The sequence below is a fragment of the Falco punctatus genome, assembly GCF_963210335.1.
Source record: "Falco punctatus genome assembly, chromosome: 11".
Lineage (NCBI taxonomy): Eukaryota > Metazoa > Chordata > Aves > Falconiformes > Falconidae > Falco > Falco punctatus.
The window spans coordinates 31,335,465-31,361,426 of NC_137591.1; the positions used below are offsets into that span (position 1 = coordinate 31,335,465).

The 25,962-nt window shown below is 45.2% G+C and overlaps 1 protein-coding gene across 4 annotated transcripts in view; it reads left to right on the forward strand.

Moving 5' to 3' along the window:
- LOC308071741 (uncharacterized protein C1orf21) overlaps positions 1 to 25,195 on the forward strand; it is a 125,061-nt gene extending 99,866 nt beyond the window's left edge. For all 4 annotated transcript variants that reach the window (XM_080407627.1, XM_080407629.1, XM_080407628.1 and 1 more), the window contains exons 4-6: positions 10,153 to 10,229; positions 14,954 to 15,014; positions 24,430 to 25,195. In XM_080407627.1, the coding sequence (XP_080263753.1) occupies positions 10,153 to 10,229; positions 14,954 to 15,014; positions 24,430 to 24,468 (177 nt within the window). In that variant the 3' untranslated portion in view covers positions 24,469 to 25,195. The remainder of the gene's footprint in view (positions 1 to 10,152; positions 10,230 to 14,953; positions 15,015 to 24,429) is intronic.
- The last annotated feature ends 767 nt before the right edge of the window (positions 25,196 to 25,962 follow it).

Sequence of the window (25,962 nt, forward strand, 5' to 3'; positions counted from 1 at the left end):
TCACATTTAATAATATTCAAACTATTATGTCCTTTAAAATGTACATTTTACCTACGCTCACTGAAATTTGCCATGTAGCAAAAACTATAACTTCATTCTCTCGGGTCTTAAATCTTACGCCTTGTGCAAATATGAGAATTAATGCAGATAAAACAGACGTTGAGAGGAGCAAAATACAGACACTGAAAATACGTTCCAGCAATGGCATTTACATAATTGCAGTCTACCAAAAATCTAAAAATTTGAGGCTTGGATGGTGCTGGGGAATGAGAAGTTATTGTAGGGAATTCTTGCTGGTTTGGAACAAGCACTAGGATGGTCTTTTTTCCCTTCATCAGCCACACAGCTCTGCAAGTGGGAAATGCAGTTAGCCACCAGCGTCCATCTGTGTGAGCGTGCCGCGTGTGGTGTTCCTCATGTCCGAAGGTGTTTCCCATGATGTCAGCCTGTGGCAACTGGAAGCACATTGTGGGAATAATGGGTGTGAGAATGCCTGCGTGTTAGCGGGACGCGTGGAGATAAAGTTGTGTTTATGCAGTTGCTTTATGCCTGAGACTTATTTCTATGGGCTGTGAATGCCCAAAAGCTTCCTCTTGCAAATACTTTTATATTGATGGATAGCGCTACTCCGTTTTCTGTCATGTCACTTCTCAGGGTTATCTCAATCAAAATTTCTGGCTACCATTTTATTCTGCTTACATTTGGCTTAATGGTGTCTTTTCACTTGCACCGTATCTTCTAATTAGTTCTGGTTTTCCTCTTCTCAGTTGTAAGCAGCAAACCTAGAAGGGCTTTTTCTTTCACTGCTTTCCCTTGCTGTTCCATCCTTTGTAAATCTCAGGTTTGAACAAGAGGGGGAAAAGTCACTTACATGTATCCTGCAGAATTCCCCATTAAGGCTGGGTAATCCGGGGACACTCGTTGTCCTAACATCTAGGAGGATCTCAGTGCACTTTATAGAACAGCTTGGATGTAGTAAGAAATAAGTCATAAAGATAATCTGCTCAAACCTGCAGATAAAAGCCAGTGAGTAGTGTAACTGCAGACTACAAGAGGAGACACCATCAAAATGCTGCTGTTTGGAGGTGGAGGGAACCAAATGCTATTTTTAACGCTTCCTCAAAGTGGCTGTTTGATGGTCACCATCTTTTCAATGAGCCCAGCCTAAAACATAACCCAAAAGTTAATGTTAAGGCAGCGAGGCAGCATATGTGCACATGGGAGGTCATCAGTCTTGGTTGGTTTTGATAGCACAGAGAGATCTCAGGAGGCTTCACTTGCATGTGCCTGGTGTGGAGGCATCTCTCGGGGAACTGATTTGACAAAGGGTGGGCGTAGAGCATGTTCCAAAACCAGACTGAAATTGTTTGGGTTTGCCTTTAGAAAACCAGCTTTAGAAGTCACGACAACTGCCGAAATTGTAGGCCCAGCTGTTTAAAAAGCCACAAAACAGAGCACATCTCATTCTCTAGATATGTTCTCCCGTATTTGTTTCAAGGGCATAAAGCTTCAAAACCATCCCAATAAAAAGCTCTGCGAAGACTGTAGTAGCGACAAGCTGCTTGCCATTCTAGCAAAGTGCCTTCTTGAAGCAGATACTAATGGATGCATGCCCTGCTGCAGACAGGCTGCGCAGTACACCGGGTTACTCTCAAGACTGTCCACACCATTTATTCCTGGCTCTAAATGTTGTACAGACTTCACACAATACTGTTGTTCCGTGCTTAATGCCATCTCTTCCCATGTCATTATACTTGGTGGAAAACTGCCTTCAGGAGACACGCAGGAAGAACTGAGAGCATGAGTAATATACATTTACTATAAATAACTGTATTTTTGGTAAAAGCTTGCTGATTGAGAGAGAATAATTGATGACACAGGCTTAATAAGTAGAAAGTTAATTTTTGAGCTAGGTTTTGTTATCCAGGGTGACTGTACAGTCCAGATGAGTGACCTACCTGTCAGAGAGCAAGGTTAGTTCTGCTTTTTGTTACCAAGTGCCCTAAAGCCTCTGCAGCTTCCTCAGGAGTCAGTCTAGTCCTGTAAGTTGTCAATAATGCAGGTTTTTACTTTTATCCATCTATTTTTTATTTGTTAGATAAAATTTTCAACCCCTCTGATGTACCAAAGCCATTAAAGATCTGGTATGTTAATGAGAGTTGGAGAGCAGGTCTTCTTTCTGTCTATGGCATTTTATTTGCAGTATTTCTGGATATTTTTGATGTCAGAAAGTATTCTCTAAAGCAATCCCTTGTCACCTTAATTTCTAGTGTATATAACTGTGAAGGACAGTTTGCAGCCTCTTGCAAAGTTGTTCGTAGAGGGGATGGATGTTCCTCGGTTTCATTTTGCAAGTTGCTTCCCGCTGGAAATCCTGCAGCCGTGTCCCTTCCTCTGCTTCCTGCTCTTGTTCCTGTTCTCTGTGAAACCCAGAGGTTTATTACATGGGTGAGGAAGACCTCTGCTGAAGGAGCAAGATAATTTCCTGTTTGAAATGAAACTTTGTGCAGCGCTATGGGTACAGGGGGTTTGACTTTATTTATGTCTGTAACATTCATTTTCTCACCCTGGCTGACCTTTTGGAGTACCACAGAGGATGAAGGAACCATAAAACCCTGATGTTTAGGGCAGTGTAACGCTCGTATTTCCTAACAGGAGTGTTTTTCTAGTGATCACACCCCTCATTTTCTGTAGGGGACACCTCGACGTTTATCAGTCTATCTACAGAAAGGAACTTTCAGATAGAAGCACAGATTTTTATTTTTATGGACCTTGGTGTCACAAGCCATATCGAGAGGATTCAGATGTGCGGGGTGATAAAACTGCAGAGCTGTGCAGGGGAACAGGGTGGCAAGGTGCACGTAAGAGTTGCCCCGGAGGGTTTATTTGGGCATACTTATTTATCATTTACGCCCCTCATTGGTGATTTCATCTGTTTACCTGCCTTAATTTCCTGTCTTCATGCCAGCTGCTCCATGTCTACATTATAGTTTATCTACAGCCTTCCTGGTATTTGGTTATTCAACAGAATTAATTGGAAGTACTGTAACCAATTAGTCCAGACTGTCCAATATTGACTGGGAGGGAGAAGGAGTTGAAAAGCTGATGGGGACATTTTTAAATTTGTAGCTATTAGATTTAGTAAATATTGATGCCCTTTGAAAACCCTTTAGTGGAGGGAGATGCCCATCATTTATTCTCCCTGCTCTGTAATGATGTTCTCTGTCAAAGCTCAAAGACCAGTAACTTTGGCTGAGAGTGAACTATATTTAGATACTGCAGAAGTCCTGCGACTCTCTCCAGAGGGATGTGCTTCCTTCCTTTTCCCTTTTTCCCCCACCCTGTGTCATGTGTCCCCCCCACACACACACACAAACTTTACACCTCTGGTTGAATTTTCCAGATTCTTTTGAGATCCTGCAGCTTGAGTTGGGTGTAACAGCCATGTTAGATGTTCTTCTAATGATCTCCACACCCCTGCGTCAGTTTTAACATCCTAAAGGCATTTTAAAAAGCAACTACAAATTAGTCACTGCACCAGTTTCAGCCAAATAAGCAAACAACTGATCCAAGGGGCGGGGGGGGAAGAAGGGCAGGTGACAACCTGAACAGAAAGCAAGTAACCTCAGATTAGATGTCCTGGGAGCAGGAGCTCAATATTTAAGAGCCAGTGGGGCAAGAACTGAAATAGGACCAAACCTGCAGAGAGAGCAGGTTTGTTGCCCTGCCTCCAGCCAGTGCCATGCTCTGCAAGGAGTTGAATTGCTTCGTCCCTTGGAAGAGTAAATTAGGCTCCATGTAAACCACTCTCAGAGTTTGTAGCGTGTTCCCAGCTAGTACCCATTTTCTTTTTCTCTTGGTCTCCAAACGCACCCAGTTTCCTTGTAATCCGTGCTGTTTTGTAGTGTCATTTCATTCTTCTCATTTGCAGTTGCCCTGAATTTCTGTGTTGGCTTCCTGAGTGGATTATCCGATCTCCGCGTAGGTTATATTTATTTTGTACAGACACAACAAGCATTTCTCCTTTGTGTTTTGAAGGCCTGGCTGAAAGCCACCTCACACTCAATTGAAAGACTTGTTGACTTTAAGCCAGGTCTTGCTGAGCAAGATGCATAGGTGTATACATGCATATATGTATGACTGGTAAATAAACACTAAAAGCAGCATTATCTAACTTCTCAGATTGCAGCATATGGATGCCTTTCTGGTGGGCTGTAGAAAGCTGCTCAGGATTTGCACCTTTCTCTTTTTTTTTTTTACCTGTTTTTATCCCACTTTGAGTAATTTTTAATATTTGTGTGTTTTTTCTGAATCCTGCTCTTCTATATTGCATATCAGGAGCTGGAGTTGCCACAGCAAAATTTCCCAGTAATAGCTGGGAAGGAAGGGCTCTGTTAAGCATTTTGTTGCAGGATGAGGCCTGCCATCTGGAGCAAATCTGAGAAAAGCGTGGACCTCTGATGAAAGCACAGGATTTTTCTCTGCCAAATCTGGGTTATACTCCCAGCGCCAGTGCAGACTCACTGCATGATGTTGGCTGTGTTTGCGGAATCTGATATTTTTTTTTTTTCCAACATAAATGCCAGTCAGTGTGTCTGCTTCTGCCTTCCCTTAGCATGCCTGAATGGCCACAATTTGGGTCTGAACTCTTCAGGCTTCCATCTCTCCCACTGTTACTTGGGGATAAAATTTAAGAAACCTACTCAACTTTTTTTTTTTTTTCCAGTGTCCAATTTATTAAGAGGGGTGCTTTATCACAGAATCACAGAATGGTTGAGGGTGGAAGGAACCTCTGGAGGTCATCTGGTACAAATCCCTTGCTCAAGCAGGGCCACCTAGAGCTGGCTGCCCAGGGCTGAGTCCAGACAGCTATTAGACATCTCCAGGGATGGAGATATTTATGGAATCATGGGAAAATCCTTCATGCTTAGTTGAGGAAATTTTGGCCTGATGCAGTAATAATGTTTATTAAAATATACCATATAAGATTAAGATTTTATTATGAAACACAGCCTCAAGCTTCATTCAAATCCACAAACAGTAACCATGTTTTGAAGTCCTCATTCTGAAGACCAAGGTGCTCCAGGAGGCAGGACAGCAGCGCTTGGTCAGACGGACAGGCGGGACACTGCTGTTGCCTTGGGTGCCTCGGGTACAGGGTGCTCCTTGAACCCGAGCTCCAGCCGTAGGCTGCAAGCAATGTTTTCTAGGACCCTGGGGCAAGACGGGAGTCAATAGTGGAGAGGTGCCAGCACCCGCTGACTGGTGTCACAGTTGTGTTTCCAGGAGCCTCCGTGACTGCAGCCACCTGGGAGGTGTACTGGAGAGACTGGGGAGTTCGTTCCAATATTGGCTGTTCTAACCATTGCTGGCAGAAGATTGCTTTTAAGAAAGAATTATTTTGGAAAGGTAGAAGGTTTTTCTGATGCCTCTGATGTTAATGTCTTTCTCAGGCGTCTTCTCAGCATGACATCTATTTCTTTGTCTCTCTTTGCGTGTGTGCCATGAAGGTTAAATTCATTACTGAGCCCTGGTGTTAGGGTCTTATATATATATTGGAGCCAGTGTGCATCTGGAGCATGCTGTTCGGTGCTCGCTGGGTGCAAACCGAGCCCCTTCTCCAGCCTGGTTTCCAAACTTCAGCCCACGCAGGCACCCACCTCTATCTTCAGATGGGTCCCTGATTTTCATCATCCCTCATGCCATGCATAGGATCCCTGGAGGAGGAGGGGAATGGACTCCCTGCATTAGCACGGTCCAATGTACGTGATCCATACAGTGCCCCACCTCATCACCCAGTGTGCCCAAGACCCCCTGTTGGACCGCGCAACATAGACACGTACACACATTATGGCAGGGATAATGTGATTCCTCTGATGAAATTGCATCCAAGAACAATGTTCTTTGACCAGCATCGGAGATTTTGCGATGCTTGATTTGCCCCTTCATTACAAAGTTACCCTGAATAACATTTTCAGGTGGTTTTGTTGCCAGGTAGCTAGAGAAAGAAGAGGTCTCTTCCTGCCAAAAGCTAATACAAAAAAAAAAAAAAAAAAAAAAAGGTCATTTATGTACAAGCAAGGAAACTTGAATAAAATCGCCTAGGTCAGTACTTCTTCCTTGTTCACCCTGATGCATCGAGACAATCCATGTATAATATTATTACCTGAGGCTGGTCCTCATAGCTGAGGGAGGTAAAAAGTGCTGGGCTGGTATATTCAAATTTTACATCTCATCTTTCATGCCATTTCTAACTGATGCATTTGGTTTTCTTCTTCTCAGATACAATTATTTTAAAGAGCGGTTTATGGTATAAAAAGGAAATAAATACTTAATTTTTTCCCCCAGATGATTTTAGTGATGAATCACACAGCTCCAGAAAGCACTTTGAAAGGCTCTGTGGGCTTCTTTGAATAAAAGTATTGTCTTGATATAAATCAGGAATATTATTTTATAAATATTTGAACAGCTGTAAACTACCACTATTGAGTAAAACATGGTCACTATCTGGAGGATCTTTGGTGTTTCTTACCAACTTCAGTATATTTTACTCTGTAGCAAACCTATAGAGACAAATTCATCTTAAAAATTATACTAATTAGAGGGAGCATGCCACCTTCAACATCAGTGGCTCCAAGACAGTTACAAGTTGGGTACTTCAGCCTTTTCCAAATGAAACAAAAAACAGCCTTGAAACCAAGAACTCCCCTTTTGCTTACACCAGTTTTACTAATTATGGGGAGTTCTCCCCCATTTGGTTGTATATTTTTTTAATTATTGTAACTTGGGAGGAAAAATAATTAAAGACCAAAATGTGACTGTAAGTTAATGAAAATTAGCCGTTCGATTAGGTAGTAGAATTGCTGCTATCATCTTTAATTGATTTCTTCCTGGCCAATTTAATCAATTTAAAAATGCATAAAATAACGCATAGCCTCTTCATAAAGTGTGTTAGCACTTACAGAAGCGTCTCTTAAAACCCAGCCCTTTTCTAGTAAGTTGTGAGTGGTAAGGGAGTTGAGAAGAAGGACTATTAGCAGCTTACCTGAGTCCATCTGTGGCAGTCTTACGAAGAAAAGCAAAATACTTCAAATGAAGTTCACATGTCTCTAGAAATGGGTTTGTAAGAGGGGAAGCGTCAAGGGAAACGTTGACAGATATTTAATTATAATGGCAGTAGTGGCTGTTGCTGTGTTAATAGCATCTGGCAGCAGAGTCACTGCCATCTGTTAATGTCCTGAAATTCTGAACACGGTGCATCCTTTATGGAGGAATTAACAATAATTAACAAATCTATCAAATGAAATCACCTTGATCGGCTGACAGCTTTACGTTGATAATGATTAATTCAAAAATAACGGGGAGTAAAATGTCCACTATTCACCTCTTTACTATAGACTAGCTAATGCCGCTACCCAAATTACAGAATCCTCGAGGGTTTGCTTTTAAGCTTGTGGTGTGAGGCATCATTTGCTGCATTTACTTTAAATAATCCCTCTAAACAAAGCTAGATTAAAAACAAACTTTTGCATATTAATTTCTATTTGCAACAGATTAGGACTCTAAAAGTAGTTGTGGTTCTGTTGATGCATAGAAACTTATTTAATGTTAAATAAGGGAGGAAATGAGGTTAGGCTGCAAGAATTGACCTTTCAACCAAAGTAAAGTCAACCTGGAAGATCGATCTGACTGCGTTAAAGCATTTGGGTTTTTTTTGTGAGCTCGATATTAGAATGCAAACTATTAATTTCTGATGAGTCCGTTTTTCTTCTAAGTGATGGGGGAAAAATATTCTATCTGTGTTTGGAAGAGTTACTGACTTTGATAAAAACCAATACTAAAAAATATTTTGGTCAGTGTAATGAAATATCACTGCCGTAAGTAATAGCTATAAACAATGCAACAAGCCAATTTGAGACCTGGTTGGGTTTTATTTTTCTCTTAACTCCTCTTTTTCTGTTCGTTCCTGCTGAGCAACAGATGGAGAAGGTAACATAGTCTTTGCTTAAACAGAAGAATTGTAAGAGGTAACTGAGTTGTGTTAATTGTGAGAAGCAATAGGAGGGAAAGAACAAACTTTGGGATCTTGAAGTCAAGTAAACTGGAATTTTATTTCGCGCTTCCTATGTGAGTCACTTAATATTCCGACTATCACTCTGGGACCCACAGGGAGAAGGCAGTGCATATTTTTCTTGTGTCTTCTATTTGTTCCTAAGTGACAGAAGTTTCTTTGGGCTGGGATTTATGCTGATTCCAGCTACTGATAGAGCTGCACTGACGCCAAACCACAGGCAGAGGTGTGGAGAGCTGGGGTTGCACTGCCGTGATTTATCGCAGCTGCCAGTGCAGGAGCTGTAAATCAGGGCTGCCCTTCCCTTTTGAGGCAATGGATTCACAGTGGGTTTTTTGGTGGGGAAAGGTCTGTTCCTCCAGGGTGACAGAATGCGGAGATAGAAGCAGTGGGTGGGCAGAACATGCCTACCACTGGACCATCCAGATGTGCCATCCCAGATGCGTAGTGCAGACCATACCCAGTTTCTGACTCTGCGTTGTGGCAAGCGAACTGGTGGAGCAGATTTGAGGGTAAAGGTTCACCTGGTGCATGAGGTTGGGGTTTAGCTGATTTCTGGTTTTGGTGTCCACCCCATGAGAACTATCCTTCTCTTTTTATTTTGTTTGACAGTTGAATGTGTTTGCTTGACACTCACGTGAGTTTATGTATAACTCATACATGAGTTGTATGGCTACGTACATGCGTGTTCACCCACAACATGCATGTCATCCCGTTAACGTGGTTAAAATTAGAAGATGCTTTCAAAGCAAGTGGTTTCGTCTTCTGTTCTGCTGGCAGGCGCTGGCTGTTAGGATGTAACAAATGTACAGACACGTTTGTTAAGGCTTGGAAGAAAGGCTTGTTTCTCTTGCTGTTATTTTCATGCAAGACACCGTTTTCTGTTTAGGGGGATTAGAAGATATGCATTAAACAGTGTTAAATATGCTGAGGCAGTTGATGTTTACAACCCTTGTAGAATTATTCATTAAAATATTAACTGCTAGACAGCCTCTTTTTTTTTTTTTTTTCAATTCAGTGATTTAGTAGCCCTCTTAAAAACCATGTTGTGTGATTCAGACTTTCAACAGCTAAATAATACAAAACAAAACCACCAAAATTACCCACAAAAGTACTAATTTTTGGGTTTCCATTTCTTAAATTGTCATGGGTATGACAAGCCTAAGAAATTGAGAGGGATTTGTGGAGCGGGTGAGCTGTAGGATTTGACGCAGCTCTCTCCCATCTGCACCAGCAGCTTTCCCGACTGTGTGGTGCTGGGAAGGTCTGGAAGGGGCCGTATCCTTCTCCGGGTTTTTGCAGATGGTAGGTGCATGTGTGCATTAAGCTTTGGTTTAACGGAAGCTTTTGGCATGAGGACAAGACATTACCTTGGAACTTCTGGCTCTGAACTAAACTCTTTTCCCTCCCAGTACCTTTTTAAAGATATTTTTAGTGGCTTGGGTCCTCTGCAGAGGACATAGTTGTGTTCTTGTCTACGAACATATTCTGGTTTGCTTCCTTGGGCCCCTTGTGTCCAATTTTCTGGCTGAGCAGGTCAAGCCTGCCGGTGCTGCTCTCCTCACTGGCACGTTTAATGTATGCTTTTTCCTGCATACGGTTTTCACCAAAGTTTCTTGCCTCTGTTCTGAGCAAATGTACAGCTCTGGGGTGGCTCTGGGGCTCTGCCTTTTCAGTGCTTTACCTTGCTCTGTTAAAGGTGCCTAGTGGTGTTATTATTGATGGGACTCTTATGAAAAGCCAAGCCACAGCTGCACACCTTGTCTTCCATGGACCGCTGGAGAGTTATTAGCCAGCGTGGCGTTTGTTCACTGTATGTCCTGGCCAGATTTTGCCCAGTGGCCCAGAGGAAATCCCCCAAGCCACCGAACCCATGACATTTAAAAATTGCCCACCTGGGGTCATTGCATTGACTGTGTTGCCTCTATAATTTCATTTCTGATGAGCTTTTCTCATTCGGTCGTACAGGTAGAAGAGCCTGAACCCAGCAGTGTGACACCATGATGACAAATGCCTGTTGTGTTTTGTGTGCTTAATAAATACTGATGGTATCTCTGTTGTGTGGTTTTTGTGTGTTTCAGGAAAAAAGTGCCAGTTCAAACGTAAGACTTAAATCTAATAAAGAGATCCCAGGATTAGTACATCAACCCAGAGCAAAGTAAGTGTAATTTCATTTTTTTTTTTTAAATCATAATACAAATAAACACAGGATTAAGCAGTATCTGTGAGATTCCCAATTACTGCTTAGCGAAAACCAATTGGTGGTTCCAGCAGCCCTAAAACCATGCCCAATTTAAATAAAATAGGTAAGGTCACCGGTATCCTGAGACCAGCACCACAGCCGGACAGCACTTGTGCTGGCATCCCTTCAGCATCCTCTCCTTTGCACGGCTAAGATGCAGGACTTAAAAAATGTGTGAGATGCATTTTGCTGTGCCATATAGGAGTACCATACTGTGTTATTTCTCAGCTTTCTATACAACTTACACATAAACAAAATTATATATGCATTAGTGTTCCTAAATACTATCGGTTAAGTTCCCAGGGAAGTTTTTGCTGGCTCTTGGCTTAGGTTAGCAGCTATACTGCCTGGAATTAGGAATGGTAACCTTCTTCCAATTAAAAGGGTAAAGCTGTGTCTTAAAACGAGGGTTGTGATGCAGCTGAGAGTTTCTCCATCCTTCGCTCGCAGATCTGTGCCTATCAGTCAGTGTTACATGTGCCGTGAAACATTTAACTCCTGTGTCAGAGCTACTTACTGATATTAGTAACTCATTTCTTATCTAAATCACTGTTACATTTTAATCGCTAATTGGATTGAAGATAACAGATTACATGGAGCTGTCTATCGGGTTGGTAACGAAGAAGTGATAAAGCTTTGCTTTGGATTTTGAACAATAGTAGAAATGCTGTTCTTTATGCCGTGCCTTCAGGGCACTTATTAACTTAAAGTTGCTGCATACCAAGTACATTGTACACGGTTTTGAGTCTGGAAACTTTAGTAATTTCCTAATCAACTGACAGTATAATTCAGCCTCCTTTCAAAAGGAAAACCTGAGTGCTTCAGATGTAATTGCAAAGAAATTCACAGTAGGGAGGTGGAAGTAAAAATCACCCTTCAGCAAAGCTGTACTTCGTTACTGTGGCTTGGTTGTTCCCAGCAGGGTCAGAGATGTATTTAAGATGCTCTAACAGGAGGCTAATCAACCTGGCCTAAAAAAGGGCTGGTTCTGTTGAGAGGTCATCTCTTCTGGTGCATCCAAGGCAAAAGAACTGCATGGGGTCAGGGGGTCCGTTCTCTCATCAAACTCTGATTTTTAAAAGTCCTGGCAGAAATCAGAACTGACCTTCATTCACCAAAAAGCCTAAAGACGTTGCACTGGCAGAGGGTAAATGTTTCTATCACAGTCCTGCAAAAATAAGGAAACTTCTCAGAGAGTTACAGAATGTAACATTAGGTTGTTGGGTAAAAGCTTCACTGTTTGCCCAAGCCTCTGCTGTTTACCCTGCCTACCGCTGGATTTCTGTTTGTAAAGCGTCTACATGTGTTTGAGTTGCTCCAAGTCAGCAAATACCTGTTATCGTGTGCATTTGGGTTTTTTAAGGTTTATCATCTAAACCCCATGCCAGTTCTGACTGCAAGGAGGGGTGACATTGGGTAGAAAAAGGGCTACTCAGCTGAAAGAGCAGAAATGAATAGATAAATCATTAGATCCATCTTTTAGGACCATTCTTGTAGAACGGTTGTTATTTCAAAGCAAAACATGGACTATGTACCAAATTAGAAGTTCATTTACAATGGAGGGAGTTTTAGTATGTGGGCTGTAGAAGTCAGATTGTGAGGGCTCCTCCCGTTGTAGGAAGGGTTAGGTTTTTTTGCCTAGAACCCTGGACTCTCAAACCAGCGTATGTAGGGAGCCAGCGGTAGCTTTATGGGGGTCTGTGACAGAGGCCAAGGGGTTGGTCCTTCCTCTTCACACTGCATCCCGGTGCCTGCCATAGCTTCATGGGGCTTCATGCCTGCACCCTGCCCTGACCTCTCAGGCACCTACTCCATTTTCTCATCCTCAAAACTCACTCCGCTGACATCTGTGACCAGCAAGTACACTGAGACACGTTCATAACTCATGGAGTAATGGCAACCTGAAGCATAAAATGAAAGAAGTAGTATTTCATACCATATTTAACCTTTTAAATCACAGGTTCACAGAATGGTTTGGGTTGGAAGGGACTTTTGAAAATCATTTAGCTCCAACCCCCGGCCATGGGCAGGGACATCTGTCACTAGACCAGGTTGCTCCAAGCCCCGTCCAACCTGGCCTTGAGCACTTCCAGGGATGGGGCATCCGCAGCTGCTCTGGGCAGCCTGCTCCAGTGCCTCACCACCCTCACGGTAAAGAATTTCTTCCTTGTATCCAGTCTAAACCAGTGCTCTTTCAATTTAACACTGTTGTCCCTTGCCCTGGCACTACAGGGGTTGCTAAAAAAACCTGCATGTTTCTTATAAGCCCCCTTAATGTATCGGGAGGCCAGAGCAAGGTCTCCCGGAGCCCTCCCTCCCCCAGGCTGAGCCACCCCAGCTCTCCCAGCCCGTCCCCACAGCAGAGGGGCTCCAGCCCTCCCGCCGTCCCCACGGCTGCCTCTGGGCCCGCTCCAGCAGCTCCGTGGCTGGCGGGTACTGGGGACCCAGGGCTCCAGGGGGGTCTCACCAGAGCGGAGCAGAGGGGGGGGCACCCCCTCCCCGGGCTGCTGGCCATGCTGCTGGGATGCACCCAGGGCACGGCTGGTTTGCTGGGCTGTGAGCGCACAGTGCTGGCTCATGTCGTTCGTCACCCAGCAGTGTCCCCTTCTCCGCAGAGCTGCTCTCAGTCCATTCGCCACTCAGTTGGTACGGATACTGGAGATAAAGATCCCATCTTTTGGCAAAATATGTTTCAGTGGCCTGCCATGAAACAGCTGAAACTGCGTTCTCATGCCTTCTGATGCGCTGCTTACAAGAAAAATTAAATCCACATTTCTTTTGGGGGAAGGTTGCTTTTTGTGGAGGGATACCCAAGAACTCTGCTTAGATTTGGTGGTTTTCTGACTTGTTCAGTCATTAATTCTGTCCATTCCCTGCCCTGCCACAGATTTTAAAGTTTTACTCAGCTCCTCAAAACACACCCTGTGTCAGCACTTGTGTGTGTGTACTGCATCTCTGAATCGTAGGGCAATTTTACTGCCCAGCCAAACTTTTCTGAAGATCGTGGCCTGCAAAGGCTTGAGGACCTCCTGTGGGAGTTTTCTTGTATATGGCAGCACAATACTCACATTTCCCCTCCCCCAACACGCCCCATTTAGTTTCCTTATAAATTATGGTCGGGGTGAGTCACTACAATATCTCATCTTTTTAGAAACTGAATCTATGATATTGCAAAGCAAGAATATCTTTTTAGTGCTCACCTACCCTGAAAGGACTGTACTGCCCTAAAGACCCTCTCTGAGACACCAGAATGTGCAGGTGACAGGGTCGGCTGCCCAAAACAGACATCTTTTCCCCATCTCAGGTGGAGGTGGGAACCTGAGGGACAGACAGACAGACAGGCGGGGACAAACACTCCCACAGCCACTGAAAGGTGAATTGTTCTCTCTCCTGAATTACCAGCTTTAGGTTTTAATGCCACTTCTGAGAACTTTTCTTCTGAACTGAGCCTTCATTTATGTCCAGCATAAGCAAATCGTTGTATATGTTCATCCTGACAGAAAGTGAAGTATGAATGCTGAGCTTTGTAGGGAAGTGCAGCGTGTTGTTGGGCACTTAGGAAAGGTATTAACTCATAACAGCTGAAAGGATCGTGCTGAGGAAGAGGGGACTGCAGTGGGAACTCGGCAAGCCAAACCAGCTTTTAGTGTCAGAGAAAATGTCCGAGAGTTGTTTGTCCTTCTAACCATTTGGCATCACTGTTAACGCTAACACTAGTCTCCCATCCTTCCTTTTTTGCATCTTTTTTTTTTTGTCCCACATTGCGTTCTTCAGCGCCCATGGGCCCAGACACTCCTTCCTCCCTGCTGCAGGTCCAGAGGATGCTCCAGCTTCACCTTCCCAGAGGGATAGCTTATTTCAGGAAGGAGGCTCTCACACCCCCTAATGTAAATCAAGCAGACACACCCCAAGCACCGTCTGCCATGCATCCTCATCCTTTCCTTTCTGTCCAGCCTTCCTGTATTTTTAGCTTGCAGGTCCCCCCTGGGGAAGGGCCTGTTGTCTTGTGCCACTATCAGTGTTTTGCAGACAACACGTACGAGTATTTTCCAGCTGCCTTCACTAATGCAAAATCATACCACTAACCCCAGGCCTTTTGATGCTGCAGAATTAATGGAGTAATCTGCTGGATCTGCTCAGGGAGCAGTCAGGACCACCCCCTGGGAGGCAAGGACCAGCCTGGGCTTGTAGCAGTTCCTGGGTGTGGAGTGCAGAGCCCAGCTGAGCCAGGCACGCAGGGCGTCCAGCGCGAGCCTTTAACCTCGTGTTGTAGGCATCTCATTTTGTGGTGGTGAGGCTGGCAGTCCAGATGAACCTGCCTTGGCACAGAGAGGGCTCTGACTGGCCCAAGGAAAGGTAGTGGGCTAATAAGTTTCTGCAGTCTGTTTGGAAAAGGGAATAGTCTCCTCTGGATGTATGTGGATCCTAGTTACCGTCCCAAGTGTAGCACACATACATGGAACTAAATGCAATAGTTCTTCTGTGGGAAAAAAAAATATTTAAAAAATTGCCATTGTAGACAAAAGTGTAAAGTGATTTATTTTTCATAGTGGTAAAGATTTACGACCCAGGGCTGCAGCATCAGTATTTAGAAATGGAAGAAATCCTGTCGGTACTAATACTGTTCCTTTGCCTTTCAGCATGCACATCTCTGAAAGCCAACAAGAATTCTTCAGAATGCTCGATGAAAAAATTGAAAAGGTAAGATGCGATAAAGTAAATGCTCTCTCTAATAAAGTAAATACACTCAGGGAGCAGACACACTGGTTTCCCAGCTCCTTGGGGAGGACAGCCAGCCACGGCATGTTGCAGCGCTCCACGTTCTCCACTGCTTGGAGGGGCTGTGGTCCAAGATCCCCCTTACCCCGCTCGGTGATTAGATAGTTCATGTGCAAAGATGATCAAAGAGGTAAAGAGGTTGCAGGAGGTACGGGAGAGAATCCTTTGTTTTGTGGGTGCATCAGCAGTCTACAATGAATGGCAAATTAGCTCAAACGGTCAGTGTATACGTGAGCTACTGGATAAAGAAGAGCAAAGTGGGGTTTTATGCCCTTAGTGGTTTGATCTTTCATTTGATCTCTGTGGGAGACAACTGGAATCTTAATGCAGGTAGTATCTGGGATACCCAGCTAATTTCTTGCTGAATCTCTTCAAAATAGCCCCCAGCTCCGAGGGATAGTGTATCTGTATGTGTGGATAACCCTGCCTCAAGGCTATGCTGAGTGGAATAACGATGCTGGAGATGTTTTGAAGAAAGTGAATAGTTAGTTCTTTGCATATCTCATTGTCTCGATAGCAGCTTTTGTGTGTTTCCCAAGTCTTTCAAATGAGAATCCCAGATTCTTTGTGAGATAGTAGTGAATAATTGTACCACAATGTAGATGGGAAACTTGAGACTTGAGGAATTAAATGGGCTGTTTGGATCAAGCCTAGATCTCAGCCTTTGCTTATGCCTTGAGCTGATGTTCACTCACCAATATACTCGCTACATTTCATGTTTTGGAGCGGTCTATTTTATTTAATACTTGGTACTAAATATTTGCTTCCGCAATTGCAATAATTTGCAATAATTTGTCATCCCAAGTTTAAACTGGACATTAGGAAGCATTTCTTTACCAGGAGGGTGGCCAGGCACTGGAACAGGCTTCCCAGAGCGGTGGTCGATGCCCCAAACCTGCCAGTGTTTACGAGGCGCTTGGCCGATGCCCTTAAGAACGTGCTTCAGCTGTTGGTCAGCCTTGGAGTGGTCAGGCAGTTGGACGAGGTGGTGGTTGTAGGTCCCTTCCAACTGAAATAGTCTCTTCTGTTCGAGTTGTAGTGTTAGGTTGCAGAGTAAGAGAGAAATTTTTACTTGGATGACTCTGAATTTCTGCCATTTTTGCCAGCACTCCTGATCTTAGGAGTTGGAGTGCTACAGCAGGTGAATCTCTTTATTTGTCCAAAGCAAGAAATGTGTTAATCTACTTTAAAAAAATACGAATTATGGAAGCATTTTATTAGATAAAGGGGAAGAATAGAAGTGAGGAGGAGTTTGTAGATTCCTGAGAATATTTCTATGCCAGTATTTCACAGGAGTAAGATTTTGCGTAACCTGTATGCATTTAAAAGTAGAATTTCTACATATCCATAATATAGCTACATTTCCTTTGAATAAATGCATCCACCCTATAAATATTTAGATGCTTTTCCTGGACATCATCATGTTCATAATGTTAAACACAAAATCCACAGTGAAATGGATTTCCCAAAGATCTATCTTATCTACAGACCAGACCATCTGATGGCTGTATCTAATTATGAATTGAGGTTAGTTTTTGTTTTCAAGATTTGTTTCAGAACAGTAATACCATTCATTCACCAGCTGCCACATTGAGATGCAGTTGACCGTGTCTCCTCGTGGTTTGGATCATGCTCTCAGATGTTTACAGGTGTTCTCCAGGGCTCTTGTACTACTTTATCTTCTATATCAGGCGATTGCCTGTTTAGAGGAAACACACAGTTTTATCTGTCAAAGAGAGAAAGACGGCGACCATGCATTTCAACCTGCTGGCAGGTGTTAATGTGCAGCTGAACATGGGATTTGCTTTTTCTGGGGACCTCCTGTGTCTGAGGAAATAATTTTCACAAGAGAAGTTTTGGGTTTTTCAATCAATCTTTGCCCACAATACATTGTTTTTATAGGTGTCCACCACAAATGCCAAAAAAGATTGGAAAATATGAGGGGTTTTGTTTGGGTCCCTTCTCCAGGGAAACAGAAGACAGCAGTTGGACAATTACTTACATCCCTAGAGCAGCTCACCAGTTGCAGCTGAAGTAGTCTGCAGAAGTGGGGGGCATTGCCTGTGGTTGATGAGATCCCAAAACATGTTGCAGTGTTCACATGTTGGGCCTCATGCTGCTCACAGGTGCCTTGGTCCTTCCCTTTCCTCCTCTCTCCCAGTGTGGTGCTCATCCAGCCCAGTTCACATGTTCACAAGTGTTGCCATGAGTTGCGTTTGATTTGTAATGGAGACATGCTGTTCATCACTGACTCTGTGGGCTGTGTCTGCAGAAACTCTACAGTCAGAAGCAAAACGTCCCTCAACTTGTGTTGAAATCCCAAGGGGTGTGAGGTCACCTAATGTGAATGAGTAACAACTTTAACGTGTGCGCTACGAATTAGAGAGGAAAACTAAATGGGGTTTTGGACTCAGCAAAACAATTAAATAGACGGAAAGGTCAGCTAAAATAATTTTTTTGCAATCAGAGTGTAGAATGGAAAGAACATAGGCAGACGTTTTAGCACCTGAAAATGTGAAGTATTTATGAATCCTGGAGATCAAAAAAAGCCTTAATGAAATGGTCTGGAGAATTTCTCTCTTAAGTCTAGCCCCTGCTGGTACCCAGCCTGCATCTGCATTCCTGGCTGCCCCTATGAAGCTGAACTTCCTTCTCTAAATGCCACCCAAAGGTAAAAAAACAGAATGTCAACCCCAGAGCATGGGACTGGTCTAGCAAAATTTGGTGTCAAAACACTGTGAGGCATTCAGAGGGAGACATCTGTTCATGTCTCTGTGCGAGTGTCTGTCCCTGCTTGGAGAGCTAGAGCTGAACTTGCGTGTATGGAGCTGTGTGTGATCACAGTAATTCAGTCACAGGGTTTGTTGGAAGGAATAGCGAAATGACAGCTCAACACTGAATGCTGAGGTAGGACCGACTGAGAATGTAGAAGTCAGCCTCGCACATAGGGTTAGATGCTGGTGCTGCTAGAGTCAGCCCAGTCATTTCAGGGGCACCAGAACTGGAGCAGAAAAAAAACCCTAAAACCTGATGAGAAGCCAGAGATAAAAAGTTACGTGGGAGGTTGGGAGTAGCTGGGTAGAGTTAAGCAGCCGGCAGCACAGGAGGCAGTGGTTATATGTATAGGACAGACTGCGGCGTAGTGTTGCCGTCGAGCGGCAGCGTGGGTCCACACGATAGGAACCAGGTGCTTAAAAGGTTGAAGAAATCTCAGCGCAGCTGTGGGGTGGTTTTCAGATGATGGGATGCTGGTGCAGTGGCAGAGGGTGAGCACAGCTTCGGCACACCACCAGGGCTGGATGAGCACCACACTGGGAGAGAGGAGGAAAGGGAAGGACCAAGGCACCTGTGAGCAGCATGAGGCCCGAGGGCTGGGGCCAAAGCTGGCTCAGAAATGCTCCTGACATCCGCCAGCAGCTGTGGAGAGTCCTCTCAGGGTTTCACACTCGCTGAAGTTCTTTTGAGCAGGGTCACGGGTTTGCTTTGGGAGACAAAAGGAAATATGCGTGTGAAGAGTTTGGGAAGCAAATGGAGCAGAAGCAGGCAGCGGTAAGGAGGCAGCTCACCTGGTGACCACGGTATCATCATTTTTTGAAAATTGGGCTTGTGTGAAATCACATAAATATATTCCAGCGAAGGAAGAGCAACAGGTAATAGTAGCAATGTAAGCTTGAGGAGAGAGACCCCCAGAGTCAATTAGAAAGACACGGGTCAGAGGTACAAGTGATTTGCCTGACCTGAGAGATGAAGGCAGAAATATGACTTTGGAAAACCCAAGAAGGAAGCAGAGAGCAACTGACACATCCCTTCTAAAGCGAATGCAGCAGCCACTGGATAATCTGAGAACTGCTGCATGATACCCAGAAGAAGAGAAATGAGCCCCACTAGCTGCAGCCAGGACAGGGAAAGTCGCTCACTCATCACGGTGTGATAAATCTGGTTTTGAAATACCATCTCAGAATAAGAAGATAGAAATTTGTCCTGGTAAGAGCATCCCTGTCTGTGTGACACCTGGTGTGTTCTGCTGGCTGCAGTCAGAAACTGTAGCAAAATTAGGTCATGCGTATTGGTATTCAGGCAAATAAGTTATCTGGTTCTCTCTAATCAAATAGTGCAAGGGCTAATTTAGTCACATATTGCATACGGATTCACAAAGAGTCGCTGTGAAACACAGCAGAAGAATTACCATGTCTCTCCTAAAAATTCTCCAGCCTTTGGGTTCTTTTCCTTCCTGCATCTCAAATTTTTTTGGACCCTGATAGTGCAGGACCACATGCAAACTCCACTTCATGCCCCAAGAAGAAATTTCATTAATTGAACAGGATGGCTCAGAGCAGGGAGTTAATCCTGAGCACAGTTTTTGCAGGCTCAAGACTAGACTTGAGGGGGCCTTCTTGCATGATAATATCAAATAGAAGCAAAATTAAAAGCTATGACATAAAAAGTGTTGAATGTGGACAATTTACCCCATTTAGTGTTTGCTAGCAAAAACATTTGATGATGGCTGTCATGGAAAATCTGAGAAATGACTGCTTTCTCTGAACCCTACGTATGGAGCAGTAAAAAACCATCAGAAATTACCTCCTTTAAGTATATGTTATTACTGTAGGCTGTGGCACAGTGTGCAGGCAGCTGTCTCACTGTAGGAAAAAACACCAAGGCTGAGGTATAACTGAACAGCTGACAAGCAATTTCTAGGATTATGTCTGGGCATTGTACCCCCAGAAGAGAAGCATCTCTGGCTTTGTGGTTTAAGAAAACCCCATCAAAACAATCCAGGTAAGCTGTACCAGAGGGTATCATCACCGCTGCCATCATCACAAGCTTTTTCCTACATGGCTACAGTGGCTTATAAAAAATAATCACAATGCAAACATGCTTATGGAAAAAATGAGATTAAAAATTGTCATAGCAATGTCTGGCTATGAACTCTCATGCGGCTGGTGGATACCCTGAGCCCGGGGCATTGTGTTTCTGCTGTGGCAGGGGATGTCGCTTTAGGTCGAGAGGTAACTTGGTCTTGAACACCGGGGCAGGTGTCAGGGTGGATTTGCAGGAGTTTCTCTGTTGATCCACACACCTGGCCACTGGGAGCTGGGTTGGAGGTTACCAGTGTGTTGCTGGAGGCCACGGGAGAGATGCCCGGCGGCAACTCGCTCCATCCCCTTGTTAGTAAAACTGGGCATGAAATGCAGGGGAAGGCACAATGCAGCTCCTTGTATCGTATCTAAAGAGTGCCGTTAGAAATAAGGGGGGTTGCTAACTGAAACGTATGCAAGGGCAGAATTATTAGGCTAAAACTCATTAGCAAAGTAGATTGCTTTTAATGACTCTATTGATTTTTCTCTAACAAAATAAGAAACGGACAAAAATTAGCACAGTATACAATTATTTAGTGACGCCTCTCAGCATTTTCTTCCCATCCTTTCTGCAAGCGCTGTAAACAAAACCAGATTGATGAAAAGGGTTCCCACCGCGGAGCCAGGCTAACATTTCCCAGCGCCGGCCATCTCCTCTGAAAGGGGCCACTGTGTCCCGCAAGCTCTTTCAGCCATCGCAGAAGAAAGGGCTGCTTGGTGCAGCTCATTTCCCTCTCCCGGGCCGGCAGGCCTCCTCTTCCTCCTCTCCTGGCCAGGGCCGCCCTGGGAGGATGCTGGTGCCAAGCGGCGGGGCCGTGGCAGAAGAAGCATCTCCTTAGCTGCCTGCTCGCCTTGGCAAGGCCGCCAGCCGCACAAAAGCCTATTGAACCGGGAAGGCTTCTGCATTTGGGCGGCATGGGGTTTTGTTTATTGGCCTGTCACCCGCAACAATGGGGAAAAGGGCTTTTCCTGTGATTTTTTTTTTTTCTTCCTTTTTTTTTGTTTTCCTCTAAAAGGATATCATCAGCCCTGGTGCATTCTCTGGTAGGGGCATCGGGATGGTGGTGCTTTCTGGACACAGCAAGGGGAGAGAGCAGGGGAGTGAGCCCTTCTGGTCTGGGTGCAAGTAGCAGGACAGGAGCGTAAGGCTGGGTTTTTAATTACCGTAAATTCATACACTTATGTTAAGGCATTTCTGTGGACATCTACAAAAGCTGAAAGATGGACTTTGAAACTGTGAGGGAGAAAGGCGGGATTTACCTGGGCTTGGACATGCTTGTTCCCATTCTCATCTTCCTTAGTGGAGTTCATTACATTCTCAGCCATTAAAACTTATTTGATAGCCTATGCTGTTAAGGGCTGTTAAAGGACGGCCCGTACGTTCCTGTTGCTAGCTGCTTGCTCAGTGCCTGTGGCTCCTCTGGAGATGGGAGCCTGCTCCCCTGGGCAGCAGGGCACAGGGTCTGGCTGGCAGTCCTGCCCCCTCATTTTCCAGCCACGATGCTGCTCTATCTGGGGGGTTTGTCACCTGCTCCAGGGCTTAAATGCTGTTTCCCTTGTGCTTAAAGACTAGTATGTGCTTAACCCTGCTGTACTGGGCCAGGATGCTTCAGACCTTGCCGGGCTGAGCCCCCCACGCTTTGTGTTCATGCTGGGGTTAAACGCCGGGCACATGTTGCTGTGGATCTTTGCAGCGTAGCTGGGGCGGTGGGTGTCGGACGCCTGGCGTGGGTGCAGGAGTCCGTGCGAAACAGGGTGTTTCTGTCACGGGTGATTCCCACCCCTGACAAAATAGGCTAAACCTGCCAGAGGCAGGGGGGGGTCCCACAGGTTGTATCGCATTCCACCGCTGAGAGGGGGGACATGTCCATTCCTTCTCCCAAGGAAAGCAAAGCAACGTCCCCTTTAACTCGCCATAAAACCCGAGTGAAACCAAACCCCCAGTGCTGCGTGCAAGCTGCCACCCCGCCGCGCCCTCGCTCCGACGTTATTCTTGGCGTGTAACAAACGCGCCCCTTCCCCGGCATTGCAGCGGCCCTGTGGTGGAGCGGGGAAGTGGATGTGACGGCTTCAGTGGTCACGGGAGCCTTTTTTGGTTCCCCCCCCGCCACCCCGGTCCCTCGCCGCATCCTCCCCCTTCCTGCCAGCTGGCACGCTGGCGGGGGCGGCCGCTGCTGAAGCGCACCCAGCTCTGCAGCGTTCCCCTCGGAGCCCACGGTGGCGGGGCTCCTCCAGACGTTACCGGCTTGGGCACCGGGCTGGCTGGGCGGGCCGGGGTAGCGGGGCTGTGCCAGGCCGGGCGGGCGGAGGAGCGTGCGCCAGGCTGCAGCAAGGCGTAGGTGGGCTCTGTGGCCTTGCAGGCAGTCCCACCCTCCTCCCCGCTGCTGCCGCCCACGCGTGCTCGCGGGGGGGAGCGGGGTGGTGGGAAGCTTGGGATGGCGGCAGCTCGCTGCCCACCGGCGACGGAGGGCCATGGCCTCAAAGGCCACCCCTGAGACACCGATGTGTCTCCATCGCCACCGGCGTGAAGATGGAAATAAAGTGTCCAGCGGCAGCAGCCCGCGGGGAGCGGCAGTATTTCCATGCCATGGAAAGGACTTTTTCAGCACGTTGCTTTTTAAGCGGTTTCTTGGTATCTTTTTGAGGAGCGATGCACTTGGTTGCCAGAGAGCAAACCCAGAAGCTGAACGGCAGGAAGAACGGGCGGGAAGAAAGGCAAGATGGCCCGCTTCCACATTTGGGTCCGTTCGAGCCTTTAATAGCACCGATGGCCACTGGTGCAGAGTGCGGTGGGCAGTGATGGGCCGTGGGGCTCTGCCTTGGTCAGGGGGCTGGGGGACCGGGAGAACCGGGGTGAATGAGACTCGTGGAAATGCTCTGAGCCTCGGTCATCATTCAGTACTGGTGGCTCTCGCAGCTCTGAAGCATGTCGGACAAAGCTTTCATCACCAGCAGTTTGGTTTCGTGGGTTTGTCCAGATGTATTGTGGTCCCTGGCATGAAGAAAACCGATGGATTTGGGCTTTGCTGTGAAGTATTTCAGCATTCCTTCTTTCTGAGTAGAATCTTTTACTCTAAAAAATGTATTTTTTTTCTTTCTTTCTGGGTCAGGGATTGCTGAATTGAAATTAGGGCTGATAAGACTTTTGGTTTGTTTATTTTTTTAACATACTAAGAAAGCCTTTTTCCTAATAGTATTGGGCCACAGAGAGCTGTTAAAGCAGCACACATTCCTGGGTGTGGACCCTCCAGCAAAGTGAGCTCTGCAATCCCGGCATCGTCAGTGGGATTTTAATTGCAGAGACATTTTGGAGCCTTTGTTCCCAATGTGTACCCTAGCTGTGCATCCCAAATAAACCGATCGCTCCATCAAGAAACATCTCTCCCTTTTCTTTTTTTACTTTTTTCTCTGGCCCCACACCCCACCCCACCCTTTCCAGGCAGGACAGTGACCAGTTTTGATTTGTGGGGCAACTGGGTGCCCCTCCTTGACTGAGTAGAGCTTCACCCATTTTACCATGCTGAGTTCAGCTCTTCTGCTTACAGGGTGTTGTCAAGGTTTTACACTTTATTGCAGGTCTGAGACTCTTGTGTTTCTCCTTCACCAGCCCTTTGCACAGCTGCTGGGATTTTCCATGCAAGTGCTTGGGTGATGCACCTGGCACACGGGAACAGTGGGAGATAGCCTGGACATTTAGGTTTTTGGTACTGCATTTGAGATGCTTGTTTTATGCAGGATATCGTGGGTAGCTTGTGTGTTGAAAAGCTCAGCTCCAGGTGTTTCTGTGTGGAGAAACAAGGATAGTGGGTCCTGTCAGGTCCTCTTCTTGCTGCTTTGCAAGAAACAGCAAGTGAGGGACGGGACATCCCTTCTCCAGACCTTCCCGAGGGCAACACCTAGATAGATGCGGCTGCAAGCCTTGTGTTCGGGATGGGACGGCAGGCGTGACATGCCTGCTCTGTGAGAAGTCCATGTTGTGCAAGTGCAGTTTCGATACAAACAGCATCTTTTGCTCTTGCGTATACTCTTGGTGAGGTTATCAGATGAGGTTCTTGTTCACAGCAGCTGCTTTGCATTGCTCGTAGGATTACGTGCTTCGTTGCTTTTTGCCTTGGAGATTTATGTTTTCACAGCAGATCTGTAGGGTTTTGTCCATCAAGGTTTATCTTTACATAAAATAGTTTTGTAAATCAGTGCATTGGACTCCCCCTGGAATTCAGTATAGGGGATGAGATTTATGAGATTGATAGTGACAGAAAGGGACGAGTCTCCTATCCTGGTTTCGTGCAAACCTTCCGGAAATTGTTGGAGGAGCTGTGCAAATTCTGTTCCCTATTTTTAAGGTTTCTACCCAGCTCTGAACTTAAGGCTTCTAAGTTTAGAGAACTGATACGTATTATTAGTAAGTGCTCCCTTGCCTGATGGTATTCCTGTCTTCAAGTAGTCATTTACAAACTATCTGGCTTTTCTCCTTACAGGGTCGTGATTATTGTTCAGAAGAGGAAGATGTCACATAGTGCCAATTCTGCCACTCGCACCAGGAATACTACTGTGTAAATAGATTACAACCCAGTCGAGACCTTTTGGAAGTCTTCTAGAGCGAACAGCACTACATAACAGAAGAAGATCATTTCCACATTATATGCTCCATTCAGTTACAGTGTTTCTTAATGAACAGATGAGGAATATTGCTAAGAACTTGTAAGGAACTGTTTTTGTTGCTGCTAGTTAAAACTTGTTGCAACTTCTCACTTTTTTCTGTGTCCAGATACGCAGCAAATCCTTAAAGTTAATCCAAAAGACGTTGTTGATTTTATTAAGGCTTCTGGCCTGTTTTCTATCAGATGAGGTAGTGTTATACAAAGCTTCCATAAGTGAACATTCAAGCATCTAAGAAACACCCTTAAGCTGTCTGTCCGTCCGCATTCGGGCCGGAGTGCTTATTAACGCTGGTGATTTCAAGCTTTGGAGATGGGATGTTTTTGCCATGGCAGGCCTTGTTTCTCTGCTGAGAAGAAGCTGAGAAATTATTATCCATTAAAAGCATGTTATCACTGAAATACTGGAAGTGATGCAGGAGCAGGAATTTGTATTTTAAGAGGAAAAAGAGTTTCATTTAATAGGTATCTTAATCAAGGACTAAGCTTGCAGTATTGGCTTTGCTGAGCACGAATGGGAGTGTGATCACAATCATTTTGAATCTTCTTTTTTCTAAGAAAATAAACATTTTACTGTTTTTATGTATTCTTGTCTTTTACCATTCCTGCAACACAGTGCTTAAGAGTCTGGGGACAAGGAAGGCAAAACCAGCCCTCTGCATTGATGAGTCTGTGGATCTAATCTCTTAAAGCAGCTCTGTGCCAACTGGCGGTATCTGTTGCGTGTCCTGTAGAGTTTATTTTTCCGTATTCTATGGAGAGGATATTACCTTCTCAAAAGCAGATGTAATATTTTTAACAAATGCTGTCATGAGTAAAAAAAAAAAAACTACAGAAAAAAACCCTTAAGAAAAGAATACACCTTTTGTATTTATTATTTCAAAGGAGATTGTTACCTGTGCTGATATTTCTTCCTGCTTTGACACCATATGAGGGCCAGGTTTGCATGGCATCCTATGGAGAAACTTTGTCAGGACAATAGGTTTCTGTACTGTGTCGATTTCATTGCTCTGATGTGTGTTGTGTCTGTGGAAGAGGCCATGAGGTTGCATTAGTAGCACCTTGCGCTGACGTGGCCAACGCTTGGGTGGGCGCTCAGCCCAAAGCCCTTTCACCTTGGCTGTTTTTCACTGGACCTTCTGAAAATCAGATCCCTTTAAAGGATCTGTCATAAAGTCCATCAAAAATCACCTGTGACTTCTGAAAGGCTCTAAAATATTAGGGAATGTCTTGACTAAAGAGATTTCCTCCAGTGTGTGCTCCAAGTGGGGCTGGACAGCCCATGTCAGAAGATCTTGTTCCCTCTTGCTGCTGTGCCATACCTAGAATATGTCCAAAAAAAAAAGCCCAGCT